Source organism: Vespula pensylvanica, chromosome 8, assembly GCF_014466175.1.
Source record: "Vespula pensylvanica isolate Volc-1 chromosome 8, ASM1446617v1, whole genome shotgun sequence".
Lineage (NCBI taxonomy): Eukaryota > Metazoa > Arthropoda > Insecta > Hymenoptera > Vespidae > Vespula > Vespula pensylvanica.
In genome coordinates, this window is record NC_057692.1 from 7,132,047 (window position 1) to 7,145,724 (window position 13,678).

At 35.3% G+C, this 13,678-nt stretch overlaps 1 protein-coding gene across 2 annotated transcripts in view; it reads left to right on the forward strand.

The window, feature by feature from the left end:
* Positions 1-13,678, forward strand: part of LOC122631200 (protein O-mannosyl-transferase TMTC1-like) — a 147,104-nt gene that overhangs the window by 99,761 nt on the left and 33,665 nt on the right. For both annotated transcript variants that reach the window (XM_043816593.1, XM_043816594.1), the window contains exon 7: positions 13,455-13,644. In XM_043816593.1, the coding sequence (XP_043672528.1) occupies positions 13,455-13,644 (190 nt within the window). The remainder of the gene's footprint in view (positions 1-13,454; positions 13,645-13,678) is intronic.

A 13,678-nucleotide genomic window follows, 5' to 3' on the forward strand; every position in this document is an offset into this window, starting at 1 on the left:
TTGAACGTTTTTTATTATTTGTTTCTTTTCTATTCCTAAATTTCTTGCACATTCTACTATCGAAGGTGATAATTTTTCGTTCGTTATAGAACATGATATACAGGATGAGGCAATAATATTAATCGAATGTCTCAGTTTTTTTTAGAGATATGGAGAAATTTTGTTTAGAAAAGTTATACAGTACGAAGGGGGCCGTAATATGACAGTAATCATTTTTGCGTTAAAGAATATATGGAGGTCAATCATATATGGAGGTTTTTTTTAAATAGAATTATATGTTTTTAATTGTATTGGTTAATGCAGCTCTATATTCTCCATAAAAAAGTATTAACCCATATATGTCGAAAAAGTATTACTTTAGGAGATATTTTAATTAAATATTGGTCCATTCAAGAAACCATGTAGAAGCGCCGACTAAGATATAAAAAAAGTAGTAGTGTTTAAATAGTTAAACAATAATTAGTATTTTTTTGCTTACTGTGCACTTATTTTGCATATTTGTTTGAAGTCTCTACGACGTTTAGTTCGGGAGATATTCCCGTTAAACGGAAGCTATGACTATAATAATGCAATAAAAATTGTTTTTTTTTTGTTAAACAAACAATTTGTTTAGTAACTTTTTATTAATTTATGTGATTTTATGAATCAATCACTATTTTCTGTGATTCTATTTTAAGAAAATAAGTTGAATTCAATTCGTAAGAATTTGTTTATAAAAATTATTTATAACAAATTGTTAATTAATTATTAGTAATACGTAAAAAAATAGAGAAAATTTTGCTCTTTAAAATGATAGTTCATTCAAGTCTGTACGATGTTTAGATCCGGAGATATTCCCATTTAAGTCAAATGCATTTATTTGACCTACTAACCCATATAATTTCATTCATTTGTTTCAATGACACACTGACCTATATAAATTCCGAGAATTTACTCCGTCTTACTACTACTACTACTATTACTACGTACAGCTGTACTATGCAAATTATGAATGGAAATCTTTCGAAGACATTATCTCGGGAACGGAAAATCGTAGAGACTTGAATAAAATACCGTTTTAAAGCGTTTTTAAATCTCTATTTATTTAAATATTGCAATAATATTGTTATAATAAAATCGATTTTGTTAATTATTTTTTAAATTAAATATTTTCTTTTTTTTTCGTAATAAGCACATAACTATAATGAAATCATTAAAATTTTTATTATAATTGTTTTTGGAAATTATTAAATATTAAAATTAAATGTTTATGTAAATTTTATATTGTTTTTTCTTGAAGACTTATTAACAATCGCCAATGTACGACGTTTGTAAACAAAGTTTCTCCATATCTCTAAACGAAGAAATCGAGGGTGATTAAAGTTATTTGCTCATCTTGTATATAGAGGTTTCAATTTTTATAAAGGGTGTCTTAAATTAATTGCTGGCGAACTGGAATTCTCATATGGCTTTATCTAACATATTTTTTCCTTTCTTTCTTTTTCTTTCTTTTTTCTTCGTAAAATATGAGAAGTTTTGATTTTCCGTATTCATTTTGTTCGAATCACCGGAGATCCTGATGTGGGAATAAAACGTCTCCGACAAAAGCTGCGGCGTAGGTGCTGTCGACTGCACGTAATTAGTTATATCCGGAGGGTCTAGGAAAGCACTCTCTGACAAGTTTCCAGGCTGTAGAAAATTTTATACTTCGCGGTGAAACAAAGGCACCTAGATGATATCAAACAGCTTTTGTGGCTTTTTCAACGGCTTTTCCGGCCGACATCAAAGAATTAGTGACCGTGATGTTATTGGGTCTTCTTTATCACTGCGACCGTAGAACATCTTAACTTTCTTTCCTACCAGTATACGCTGGAAACTTCAGAATAGCGAACGTCATGGTAAAACTTTTCTCTAGAGCCTTTTTTGCACCCATTTTCTTTCAAATTCAAGGATATAATAAATCTTCTCATTAGGATTGGATTTAAGCAAACCAAAGAAGGAACAGACGGATACATTTTATTCCATGTTCGAAAATAATTTACCAAGTAATTACGCTGCTCCTATTACGTCGAAGGAGAGATAGGACTTTCACAAGTTTCACGACGTATTTGGTGAAAACGATTTGAGTTTATCCAGACTATTTCGTTCGTAGAGATAGTGTTAAAGTATAAGCTCAAAGAGAAAATAGATAGGAGGCGCTAGAGAGTATAGATAGAGAACAAAAAAAAGAGAGATAGGGAGTAGTAGAGAGATTGGTAGGAAAAATAAAGCATCATCGGATACGCCAGCTACAGAGTATCCAATTAGTCGGCACTCAAGGGAGGACAGTACACGGTTGTAGAGTGAAGAACGCCTGGAGGTAGCTCCGCCTAGAATCAACCGACTACAGTAGTACATCCCCGTGGTTTGTAGTTTTGTGCATCTGCCACTCCACCCGCTTTAGCCCATTTCCACGAGGCGCTATAGCTTGCGGTATACAAGAAGGACTACTTAACTTCGCTTCGTTGCTTTCCAACGCGTATCGTCCCAAACCCCTCTCTACCTTGTGGCATGCTTCTCCTTCCACACGAAGTCCTTCATTCACTCTTATACTCGAAGAAGGAGACCGTCTACCGTTGCTACAAATGGATTGTAGCATCATAATGAAGAGACTTTATTCTCTCATATCTTCTTATAAGCGTTATATCTTTATAAAGTGCTTTTCACCATTCTGTTAGCTTCACAACGCGATTGTATTCAAAGTAATTTCAAAGAAGTAAAGGATTCCAAATATTTCGAATCAAAAATTTCAATGATTCCCTACTTCCCATTAAAAATTCAAATTTCAAATAGAATCAGACAAATACAAAACATCGCGATATCATCGTTCCATTTTCTCAAGTAAAACGAGACAATCAAAATCATTTTAATAATCAATCCATTATGGGTATGTATAAGTTATATGAAATTTTGAAGTTTCGTCGAGTAACTGAGATGAGGAATAGGAGCTTGAACATCTTAAAGTTGCATGGCAGGCATTTACAACGAGCTTCTCAGCTCTGCAATAGTGGGTCGTGACAGCGTCGGCGCATAAATTTTGTACGTTCTATGGTTTTGCATGCGGTCAAGCTGTTTCTAGACTTCGTCGTTGGTGTATAGATTTCCATATAAAATATAGTAACTGGTAAATGTTAATATAGTATCAGAAATAAGATATTAGTATTTATTGCTTGCATTAATAAAGATGCATTAAAAATTTATAAAAAACAGATTTCTGCAAATAATGCATTTCATGATTTCAACATCTTCAAATATAGAATCTTTGAAGTATAAGTCTTGAAAGTAAACCTAGAATACGAATATGTAATATCAATCGGAGTATCATACGTACTTTCCAGTTCTCGCACATATATCATTATTCTGTGGCCGCTACATCCATGGTTCACGATGTTGAGACCGCAAGGGATGTCGTTGACATCTCTCAGCGATGTATTTCCGTACACGTGGTTGCGCAACGAGCTCTGATGTTTCAGCATGTCCTGCAAGCTCCGCATACCGTTATCTCTATCAACATCTTCCGTTGATTACAACTTGACAGAAAGTACAGTTGAATAAATGAAAAGAAAAGTTACTCCCAACCAATGCAATTCTAATGAAATAAGATTATTATGCAAAAATTTGTTCTAAAATCTTCGATTAATGAGCTCGAGATTAAAGACAATATTTTATATTGCTTATAAGCGTCATCGAACATCAACGTTTTGGATCATAAACCGTTACACGAATCATTGAACTGGGCTCAACAGGTAGGTGATTACGAATTATAGGTAGCAACGTAGTACCCAACTGATTTAAAGTTACAACTGTATTAATGCTTCTCGAAAATTGATCTTTTTCATATAACTCGTTTATTTACTTTAATTGAACATTATGTATATTTCATGAGATATTATCTCATTTCCTATAACTTATATCCGTAACTTATTAATTTTCATATCTTATATTGTTAACAAGAAAATATTTTCTCAAACGAGAAAGTACATACTTCCATCTTTTCTTTTTCTCGAAATGAAATATAATAGAGATGGAATCATTTTATTGTTCTTTTTTCTGAAAGAGGTAAGATAGAAAATAAATTGATCTACTTTGTTATTTTCTTCCCTCTTATTCGGAAAAGAAAAGTACGAATTACTTTCGTTAATCTCATGTATTGAGCGAGTCTTACCGCGGATGTCTCTACCAGCACGAACATAATCGTTGAAATAGAGTTTACGTCCTATCTATCTAAATGCACGGTCGGGCCGGGATTGCATACCACAAATTATCTAGCACAAGGGGTTCCACCTACTAATTTTCTCTCTTCGCCCCGTACCGCTACCGTCACTGTCACCATCACTAGCTTCTAGCATGTACTTTTCCACCCATTTCCTCATCCTTTCTCTTCTCTTCTCTCTCCTTCTCTTTCTCTCTCTTTCTCTTAGCTTTTCTCTAACACACGCGTGCATCGTAACGAAGGAGGAATTCGGCGAAAACTCTCAAAGAACTTTATTCATCGAGATTTCTTTATCACAGACGTCTTAATATCCTACTTCTTATCCTTTTCTATCAATCTTCCTTGGATAAGTTAAATTGAAGTCATTTCTGTATTCAGATTTCCTACAGATATCTTTCCGAATAAAAAACAATGGCGATAGTTTTTATTTATAAAATTAGTGCAAACTCTTATTGTTATTGATTTTTATAAAATAAATCTATTACATATCGGCACTCTATTATTGCTGTAATCAATTTTGTAGGACTTTAAAAGTTAATATTTTAATAATGTCATTACCATTACGCCAGTATTAATGATAAATCTTCAACAATATTATTATGATTAACAGAATACAAAGAGCAAGGTACATTTATCATATTAAAATAAATCGTATTTCGAAATAATAATCAACGTATCGACAATGGAATTAGCATTGTACACGTCAGTGCTACTGCACACGATATAGGTAATTGTTCTTTTCTTAGTGGGATAGATACTCTAGAGAAGAATTGATGTTTGTGTGAGCATTTAATTATACTGGATGCAAGGGACCAATTAATACGAGCTAGGTCATTAATGAACGGAGAAAGGTCGATTCTCGAAGAGGAGTAAAGGGCTGAGTTTGTCTGTACACCCGAGTGTACTATACTACCTAAGTTTGTATATACATGTGTGTACACATTCATTCCAAAAAAAGAGAGAAAGAAACAACACCACGATGCAGAAAAGGCGTTGAATAAAAAGAGAAAATAGGATAACGTTTCTGCAAATATTTTCATCACTGCAAGATTTTATTGAATTCTTTTCTCTCAATAACCTAGTTCTCTAATTTTAATTTCTATATGATATTATTTTATCGTATAAAAATTATTATATAAATAGACATTACCGTTACGTGATATAAATATCTATCTATTCCCAATCTCTGACTCATTCTTTAGCTAGATATAGAAAAGAACATAAAAAAATTTTTCGATTCAAGAGGAATATCAAGTAACTTTTTTCACACGTAAAGCTAATCCTTACTATCATCATGGTCACCTATCATTCCAGATGAGATTTCGAAATGTAATAACCGTTAATTTGATTTTGTAAAATAATATTCTGAGCCGTGGCGATAAGCGTTAGCGATTGTCATAAAAATAATTACTGGAGTCTCACGAAACACTCAAACATTTTATTCCGTGTAAATATATACAGGAATATATTGAATGTATACCTTCGTGTTTCTTTGTGTGTGTTATCCATGTGTATATGTGTTTAGCGTTTTCTCCGATAACGGATATCGATTTGTACGTGGCCGATACTCTCTTCCACTACCTCGCACCCCTTCCATCATTCTCCATCCTCTCCTTCAACCCCTTTCTCTCTCTCTCTCTTTCACACACTCTCTCTCTCTCTCTCTATCTCTCTCTCTCTCTCTCTTTGCGTACAAATCACCCGTATACGATACCCCCACTATCTCTTCTGTTTTCTGAACATTATACGGCTCGCTGAATAATCGAAAATAAACCCTCCGATGTATTTTTGTGTACTACCTGTAAAATAATCCACCGGCCAATACTCGTCGCGGAACCTCGCCAAATGATCGTATCGTACGGGCACGCTATATCCTGGCAAAAGGAACGAAACACGCTCGTACGCTCGCTACCGTTCGTTCTGGTTTTCACGCTTTATCCGCGACCCCTCTCTCATCGATCTCGTCGCCTCTTGTTTTTTTCTTCCATTTTTGGTTTCTTCCTACATCGAACGGCTACAGTGGTGTTAATACCGTGAAAGTAATTAAATTATTCGCACTCTGACATGCACGATTTGCTAAATGTTGAAATGCTATACTCGTCTTAATTATTATATGACATCATACAAACATGTTATAGTTAGGATATGTAGATAAGAAATTATTCGTGTAGCATAATTAAAAAAGGATTAAATGGAAAAACATAAAAATCGATTGATTTGACACTTTTTTATTGTTCGCAAAAAGAGATTGATACAAAATTTCTGGATATTTTCTTGGAAATAACACGTCAATAGTTGTATTTTCTGTATATTCGAATAATCAATGCCTGTTTAGTTATCTTTTATAATAACTTATTTGTCTCTTTTTCTGTTTTTTTTATTGTTGGTCAAATACATATTATAAAGATAGTAAAGCGAAAACTTTTCTTCCATTCTACTATCAAAGCAACGTACATATAATATAACCGGAAAGACTCGATGAAAAGGATTCACAAAGTGCGGATTAGTCGATCAGTTAAAGTAAGAGGCAGAGAAAAAGAGAGAGAGAGAACGAAAAGGACACATTTGATTTCGTGCTAGAACGCAATACATCTCTCCTCGGTTTACCAACGATCCGGTGAGACGGAAGTGTATCGTGCCCAGCGAAGCGGGCCCATCCGGCCTGCAAGATTAACTGCCAACAAAGTTCCATTACAGAGCCCTCTTCCGATACCGTCACTCTTCTCGTGGTTTCGCGATCGTCCCAAGCCGGCTATCGATTTATACAACGATCCGCGATTAATGTACGATTGCTTCCGTGTGAGAATTTATTATCGTTAACGAAGATCCAACTCGGTTAGCCGATGATGGGCCAGTTACTAAAAATACCAAACGTTTTGAATGAAGTTTATACTGTTCGTTAGTGTTAGGTTCGTAGTGCAGTTCAATGCTTTATTCGATTCGAGGATTTATGAGTTTTATTTTGGTGTTTTTTTTTTTTTCATCGCTGGAGTTTTTATATAAACTAGGAAGACTCAAAACAATTGTTTTGGTCCATAGACATTGATATGTAGAACACATTAATGAATAACAACGAATAAAACAGAATATAGTAAAATAGAATACAGTAAAACAGAATACAGTTAAAGATGTCTGTGTCGTTGCCGGATAGAAGAGTCAATTCTATGAACCTGATTGATTTATAGGAACTTCAATCCGAAGTGTTTCATTGGTCTGTAGACGATTCTTCACGGGTGTACCACGATACACCTCGGGTCAGGACTTTGTCAGGTACCAGTCAGCGACGTCGCTCGTTTTAAGTCAACCGTAATAGATCGTCGCGTGTGTTCTATCAACTCCTTTCACGAAGGAGAGAGAGTTGTCATGATCTATGGGAATTGTCGGCGAAAACTTTGGTCATTTTTAAACTCTACCTTTGCGAATAGTAAATGATGTATATTATCGTTCTTAACTAATTGCCACGTTTAATTGCAAACCAAAACAAAAGTGCGATGAATTAATTTTGCATTCCAATCGATCGTTAGGAAGATGTTCGAAAAAAGAAAATTTCTTTCGTATAAATTTAAAAGCTTCCGCAAAAGGTCAAAGTTCCTACGTACCACGATAGAGAAGGGAAGTGAGTGAAAAAGCCGATGAGAGTAGATACTTAGTGTGGTAGTGTCAATTAAAGTTTTCAATTTGTACCTCTCTCTCTCTCTCTCTCTCTCTCTCTCTCTCTCTCTCTCTCTCTCTCTCTCTCTCTCTCTCTCTCTCTACAAATTAACTCATCCTGATTGAGTTTCTGTCGCGCGATCCAGAAATGTCACTTTTGTTTTTAGGTAACATTACTTGGATGTGACTGAATGTATTAATATTATTATCTTCATAAATCGATCAAAAATAATAACTGTTGTCACGTAACAAAAACGATAACCTACTTTTGATGTGAATTTCCTTTACAAAGCTATACGTCATTCTAGATAATTTTAATCTGATAAAATATATCTATTTTGCTTTTACAATATCACTTTTAAAAGTTTTATCATTTCTCTCGATATAAAAACTTTAGAAAGGATAAATAATGGCTCTGTTGTAATGCATACGATTGTGCCGATAATTATGCCAATGTCAATGATCATAAAACGATAAATTTAAGGAAGATTTAACGTCTATAAATTCAAGCACGGTTATAAACGCGTATATATACAAATAGATATACATATAATGCATATAGATATGTACAATATAAGTGTATATACATATAGACAGAAAAGGTGTTCAAATAGGTGAATGGAGAGGGATGAGAAGAGTAGGAAGGTACGAGGAGGATGAGAATCGATCGATGAAATGGCGTGATTAGAGGCTAACGACACCGCGCTTCGCCATGAATCAGTACGATGCTTCGAAAGAAAATTATTGCGGAGTACTTCCAACCGACCGTGACATACTATCGAATTACAGTTAACGAGGATTCGCACGGAACAAACGTCCTCTCAGGAAGACCTTCGAAATCGGCGTTTTCGAGCGACAGAGATTGGTGAATAAGGTAGAGAGAGAAAGGGGGAGAGGGGTTAATAAAGGCCAGTTCTGTGGTTAAATGTGAACCCGCTTCGAATTCGCCGAGCGGATTGATGCGTCGATATTAAAGAACAGATTGCGCTCTTCGTACTGTCGAAAACCCATCCTCTATCCGTCTCTGATTTCCATAAGTTTCGCTTGCATGGCTATCAACGTTTTCCCGCTTCGATTGGACCGAACCAATATACCCGGTTTTTCATATTTTTTGTTTTATAGTTGTTTGAATGGTACACCGAAAATCGTTTGATTTTAAATTACTCATTTATTGTATATTATCATATTCAATTGCATATCAAGAAAGAAGTTTCGAAAGTTAATTCAATGTGGTATTTACCAACGTATTCGTAATTTGTCGTCCTGATTTTTAACATCTTTAACATTGATTTATTAGAATAAAAAAGAAAGAAAGGAAAAATGACACTTCGGTTAGCTGTGGCATTTAGATTGTGGTGGAGTGAGGATTTGCGAACATAAATTCGATCGTATAGCCGGCAAACGCGTAAAAAGTAAGGACAGGGCAAGCCGACGGAATACTAATACAACGTAATAACGCTTCATAACGTATGGTTATTACGTTTCAGAATAGCATGCTCTAGTCGTTGTTCAAATTTCATGACCATAAAACTCCAAGTGCGTTACTCTCATAATACGAATACGTGTGGGATGTATTACCGTTCTCGCATACCAAGTTATATACCAATTTGAAACAAATCCAGTAAAGAGCGACCTGTTACAATAGTCTTACAATCTTTTCCCACCATAATCGCAATGAACTGCAATGGAGTAACAACGATGAAAAGCTTTATATAAAACTTATGACAATCCCACAAGAGGATATTGGATATCCATTTAACGAGAAAGCTTTCGGATTCACCGATAAATCTTTCATAAGATTTAAGAATTAACGAACCATTGAAAAACTCAATATTTATGAAATTTAGATAACATTATTGTTTCAATTGTGACTTTTCAATTGTGAGTTTTATCATATAGTAACGAAACTACGTATATTGGTAATATTATTTGTAATAAAGAGAATTTCACATAGAACTTCGAGACTGATCGAGATGGCAGAAGGATATTCCCAAATAAACGAAGATTTAAGAGAAACTTACTGATAATAAATAAATGAGAATAATAATAAAAATAATAATAAAACGAGAAATAGGAAGATAATATATAATTTTCAACGTACGCGTTTATTCACGGCAATAATCGCTCGAAATAATCATGAAGATCGTTCATTCATTCATGACTTTGCAGAGAAATGATTAATGATTTTGGAGTAACGTTATAAACTTATATATAGATATATATTTTATAATATAAAAGCAGACCCGTTGATCGATCGTAGAAATCCATGAAAAAAATACGGATCTTATCAAGAGTTGAAGGTCTCACGGATCTTTCGAACCAGATATATAAGATTTATCTCAATCTCTACCCATTTTCTACCACATTCGAGAAGGATAAAGTTCATATATGAATGCCTCATCCTTTGTAAAGCGTGCGCGCGCGTCCTCTCAAGACCATCTTCGAAGGAAATCCTATCCTTTTACGTTACGGTACGTGCATTGCGCTTGATGTATGCCGAGAATTATTATTTTGACGTTTCGGGTCGACCGTGGTTCTTTCTCCGCCTTTACTCGAGTCTCCGTTTCTTTCCGACTGGCCCATTAATCATGTCGGCGAAATAAAAATATGACCGGCTCAAAAAAAAAAGAAAAAATTATGCTGAGAAAAAGGATCAATGGTGACGGGCAACTGAAATACATTATTGTCATTGTTTTTCCAAGCACCGGTATACCTGGCCGATTTTGTTTCATCGTTATTGGGAACACCGAGGACTGATATTAATCGATGCAGCGATGATACAGGATATTTGACGTTAGTGGGAATATAATAAGAATTAAAAAGAAAAAAAGAAGAACGAATCGATGGTGGATTTTTGGTGCAAAAAGTAAACTCTCACAGTCATCTGACACCAACTAAGTTTCTAAAGAACATTTTCCTACGGATATTATTTTTTAATTACCTTTGTTATATATTAGAGTTTTAACGTCAAAATATAACGAGTAAAAACTGCACGTTTATTGACGAGGCACTTAAAGAGCATCTAACTGATTATTATACATAATGATAAATGGAGTTTGGTATAACCTAAAGAGAAGAAAAAGTGTTAGAGTCTATGAAACGTAGAGCAATGTTTTATGCTACGGATGAAAAGTATTACTGGAAAATGTTTATAAGCGCGTGCGCTACATTGCCGTCTCAGAAAGTGAAGCAGAAGGTCATCTTTACTCAAGGGGAAGTCGAGTATGCCGCAATGCAGTTCGGGATGCCATGTATCCCGTATCCTCCATCCGAGTCACCATTCCTGCCACACAGGTAATGGTCCCGTAGTGCATTCGCTGCCACTTTTGTCAAATAATTTGGGTTTTAAAGTGGATGTTCGGTACAGTGTAAACTTTCATGTAAAATATAATGATTTGCGTGTTATAGGATAAAGTAAAAAATCTATTGGGTTGATAAGAACTTTACGAGAGAAAAAGCAGAAGAAAATTATACTCTTTATAACGTATTTCGTTTAAGCAAGTTAGAAATTTGTGTGAAACATCAAAACGAAGGTGCAATTAAAATTTAATCATTTTTTACTCTTTTTGCTAATTTTTTCGCTCTTCGTGAGAGGCACGTGTGAGCGTGTTAAAAGAATCATTAGTAAATTAAAAAGATACGAACTCGACATTCACTTCGATAAAAATTCAAAAAGCAAATTGTAGAGAAACGTGTCATTTCTATGCGATCGATTGTAAACTCGGAGAGCTCTTCGCAGTTCATCAGCATGCGCGTCGCTTCGTGCTCCATTCGATGGTTTTATGTCACTTTGCACCATTCGGGTTGACTCGCGCGAAAACATTTGAACTAATGCGAATCGACTATGTTCGTTTCTTTGACGGTCTAATCCTTCGTGATCTTAAAATGTGAGTTATGTTACTTTCATCTTTTAAAAATGTCGAAAAATAGGAATTCAGGTACTTTCGTTTCGTTAAAGAAATATTTTTACGCTATTTCGATGTGTTTATTAACATTTATGAACTCCTTGTTATAGAAACTTCGAATTAATACTTGTTTTCAATTACGTCATTAACACAAAAAGGATACTTACAATTAGAAAATTATGACGTGCTAGGAAAAATCTTAATCTTCGCTATGTAATTTACCTTTCCGACTGTTCGGCACTCAACAATGTCGGCAGGTGAATTAAAGCAGGCAACTAAGCTACTTTACTTGTTTTACGTCGAGTGTATGCGGGTTTCAATGGAAAGCGATGTTAAGAATACTCTTCCAAAACGTTAATAATGCGGAATAAAGCAAAGTAAAGATAAGTAAGGACGGTAAACAGATAAAAATCAGGATAGGAACAGAAAATCTTGAACAGTGTTGAATAGACTTTTATATCCAAGTCAGAAATACGTATTTGGGCATTAACGTAATTTACATTTGAGCTTATAAGAGTAACGCAATATTTCTTAAATATGTTAATATTATTTTAAACCAGAATTCAACGTGTATTGTCAAATAATTTTCCCAGACACAAAGTTGAAATACACACTGATTTCCATGTCAATCTCAACACCGGTATTATTATATTTTTACCTTGTGATATAATTTTCGATCGGCGTGAGAATTTGTTCGACGAATCTCCTTGCAACGACTCGATTTTCAAGAAATTTGAGTGGAAGTGCGTCGCCGCGGCGCTTTTGGCATTCTCCTCGTATTCCTTCGGTCTAGTAGTCGGTCTCTCATAAACAAGCACGTTTCTCGGTAAATCCGCAGCTGGTGCGGAGGACAATTAGAGGGGATCACGCTCCGTCGGTATTAACACTCAGGGTGGCGTAGTGACGAGAATATTTGCCGGCATGTTATGCGACTCGTCGTTATACGACGGGGCTTGTTCGCGAAACAATAGACCCGCCGAGTAAGCCACCCTGAGGGCGTCGAGCCGATACAACGCCGAGTGGGTGAAGGAGAGAAACGAAGAAGGTAAAGGATGAAGAGAAAAAGCGAAAGAGAGAGAGAGAGAGAGAGAGAGAGAGAGAGAGAGAGAGAGAGAGAACATCGGCTTCATCGAAGACGATGTCGAGGATACGCAGTCTCGATGATGGAGCATCGTGGGTATTATATCGGTGATTATATCGGTGAATGCTGATAGTGAGAAAACGAAAGATTCAACGTCAGCACTAGACGCGACGATCCTCTTCTTCTTCTTCCTAATGGTTTTCTCTCGCGCTTCGCCACGAACGCGTGAGAACAATACCGTACGTTGAAGCTCGTCTACTTTACGAGCCATGATCCTCGATCGCTTCCATTTTTTCTCGAGTGACTCGCAGAAAAGAACCATTGACATCTTTTGGCACTTTGCATCAAGCTATCGCGAATAACGATGGATTAGGGGTTTGGTTTCTATGTAGTGCTTACGATGTAGATTCATCGATCAGAGAAGCACTGTCGACGAAATTCTCTATTCGTCAAAGTCGTTATTATATAATAGAATACATATATATAGAATACATATATAAAATAGAACTCGCTTTCATATGATAAAGTATATATCATATAGTAAATTATTTCTTTCTAATTGAACGTTCATACTTTATTGTTACAGATTACTAACGTTTTGCTATTTGGCTGCGCTGAATTGTTGGCTACTTCTATGTCCTGTGACACTTTCTCATGATTGGCAAATGGGTTCCGTTCCTCTGGTTACATCTTTAGCTGATACTAGGAACCTGGCGACGTGTCTCTTTTTCGGCGGCTGCTTAGTTCTCACGTACAAAGCTTTCACGGATTTTGAGGTAAGTTTTATATATACATATTTTATGTATGCGA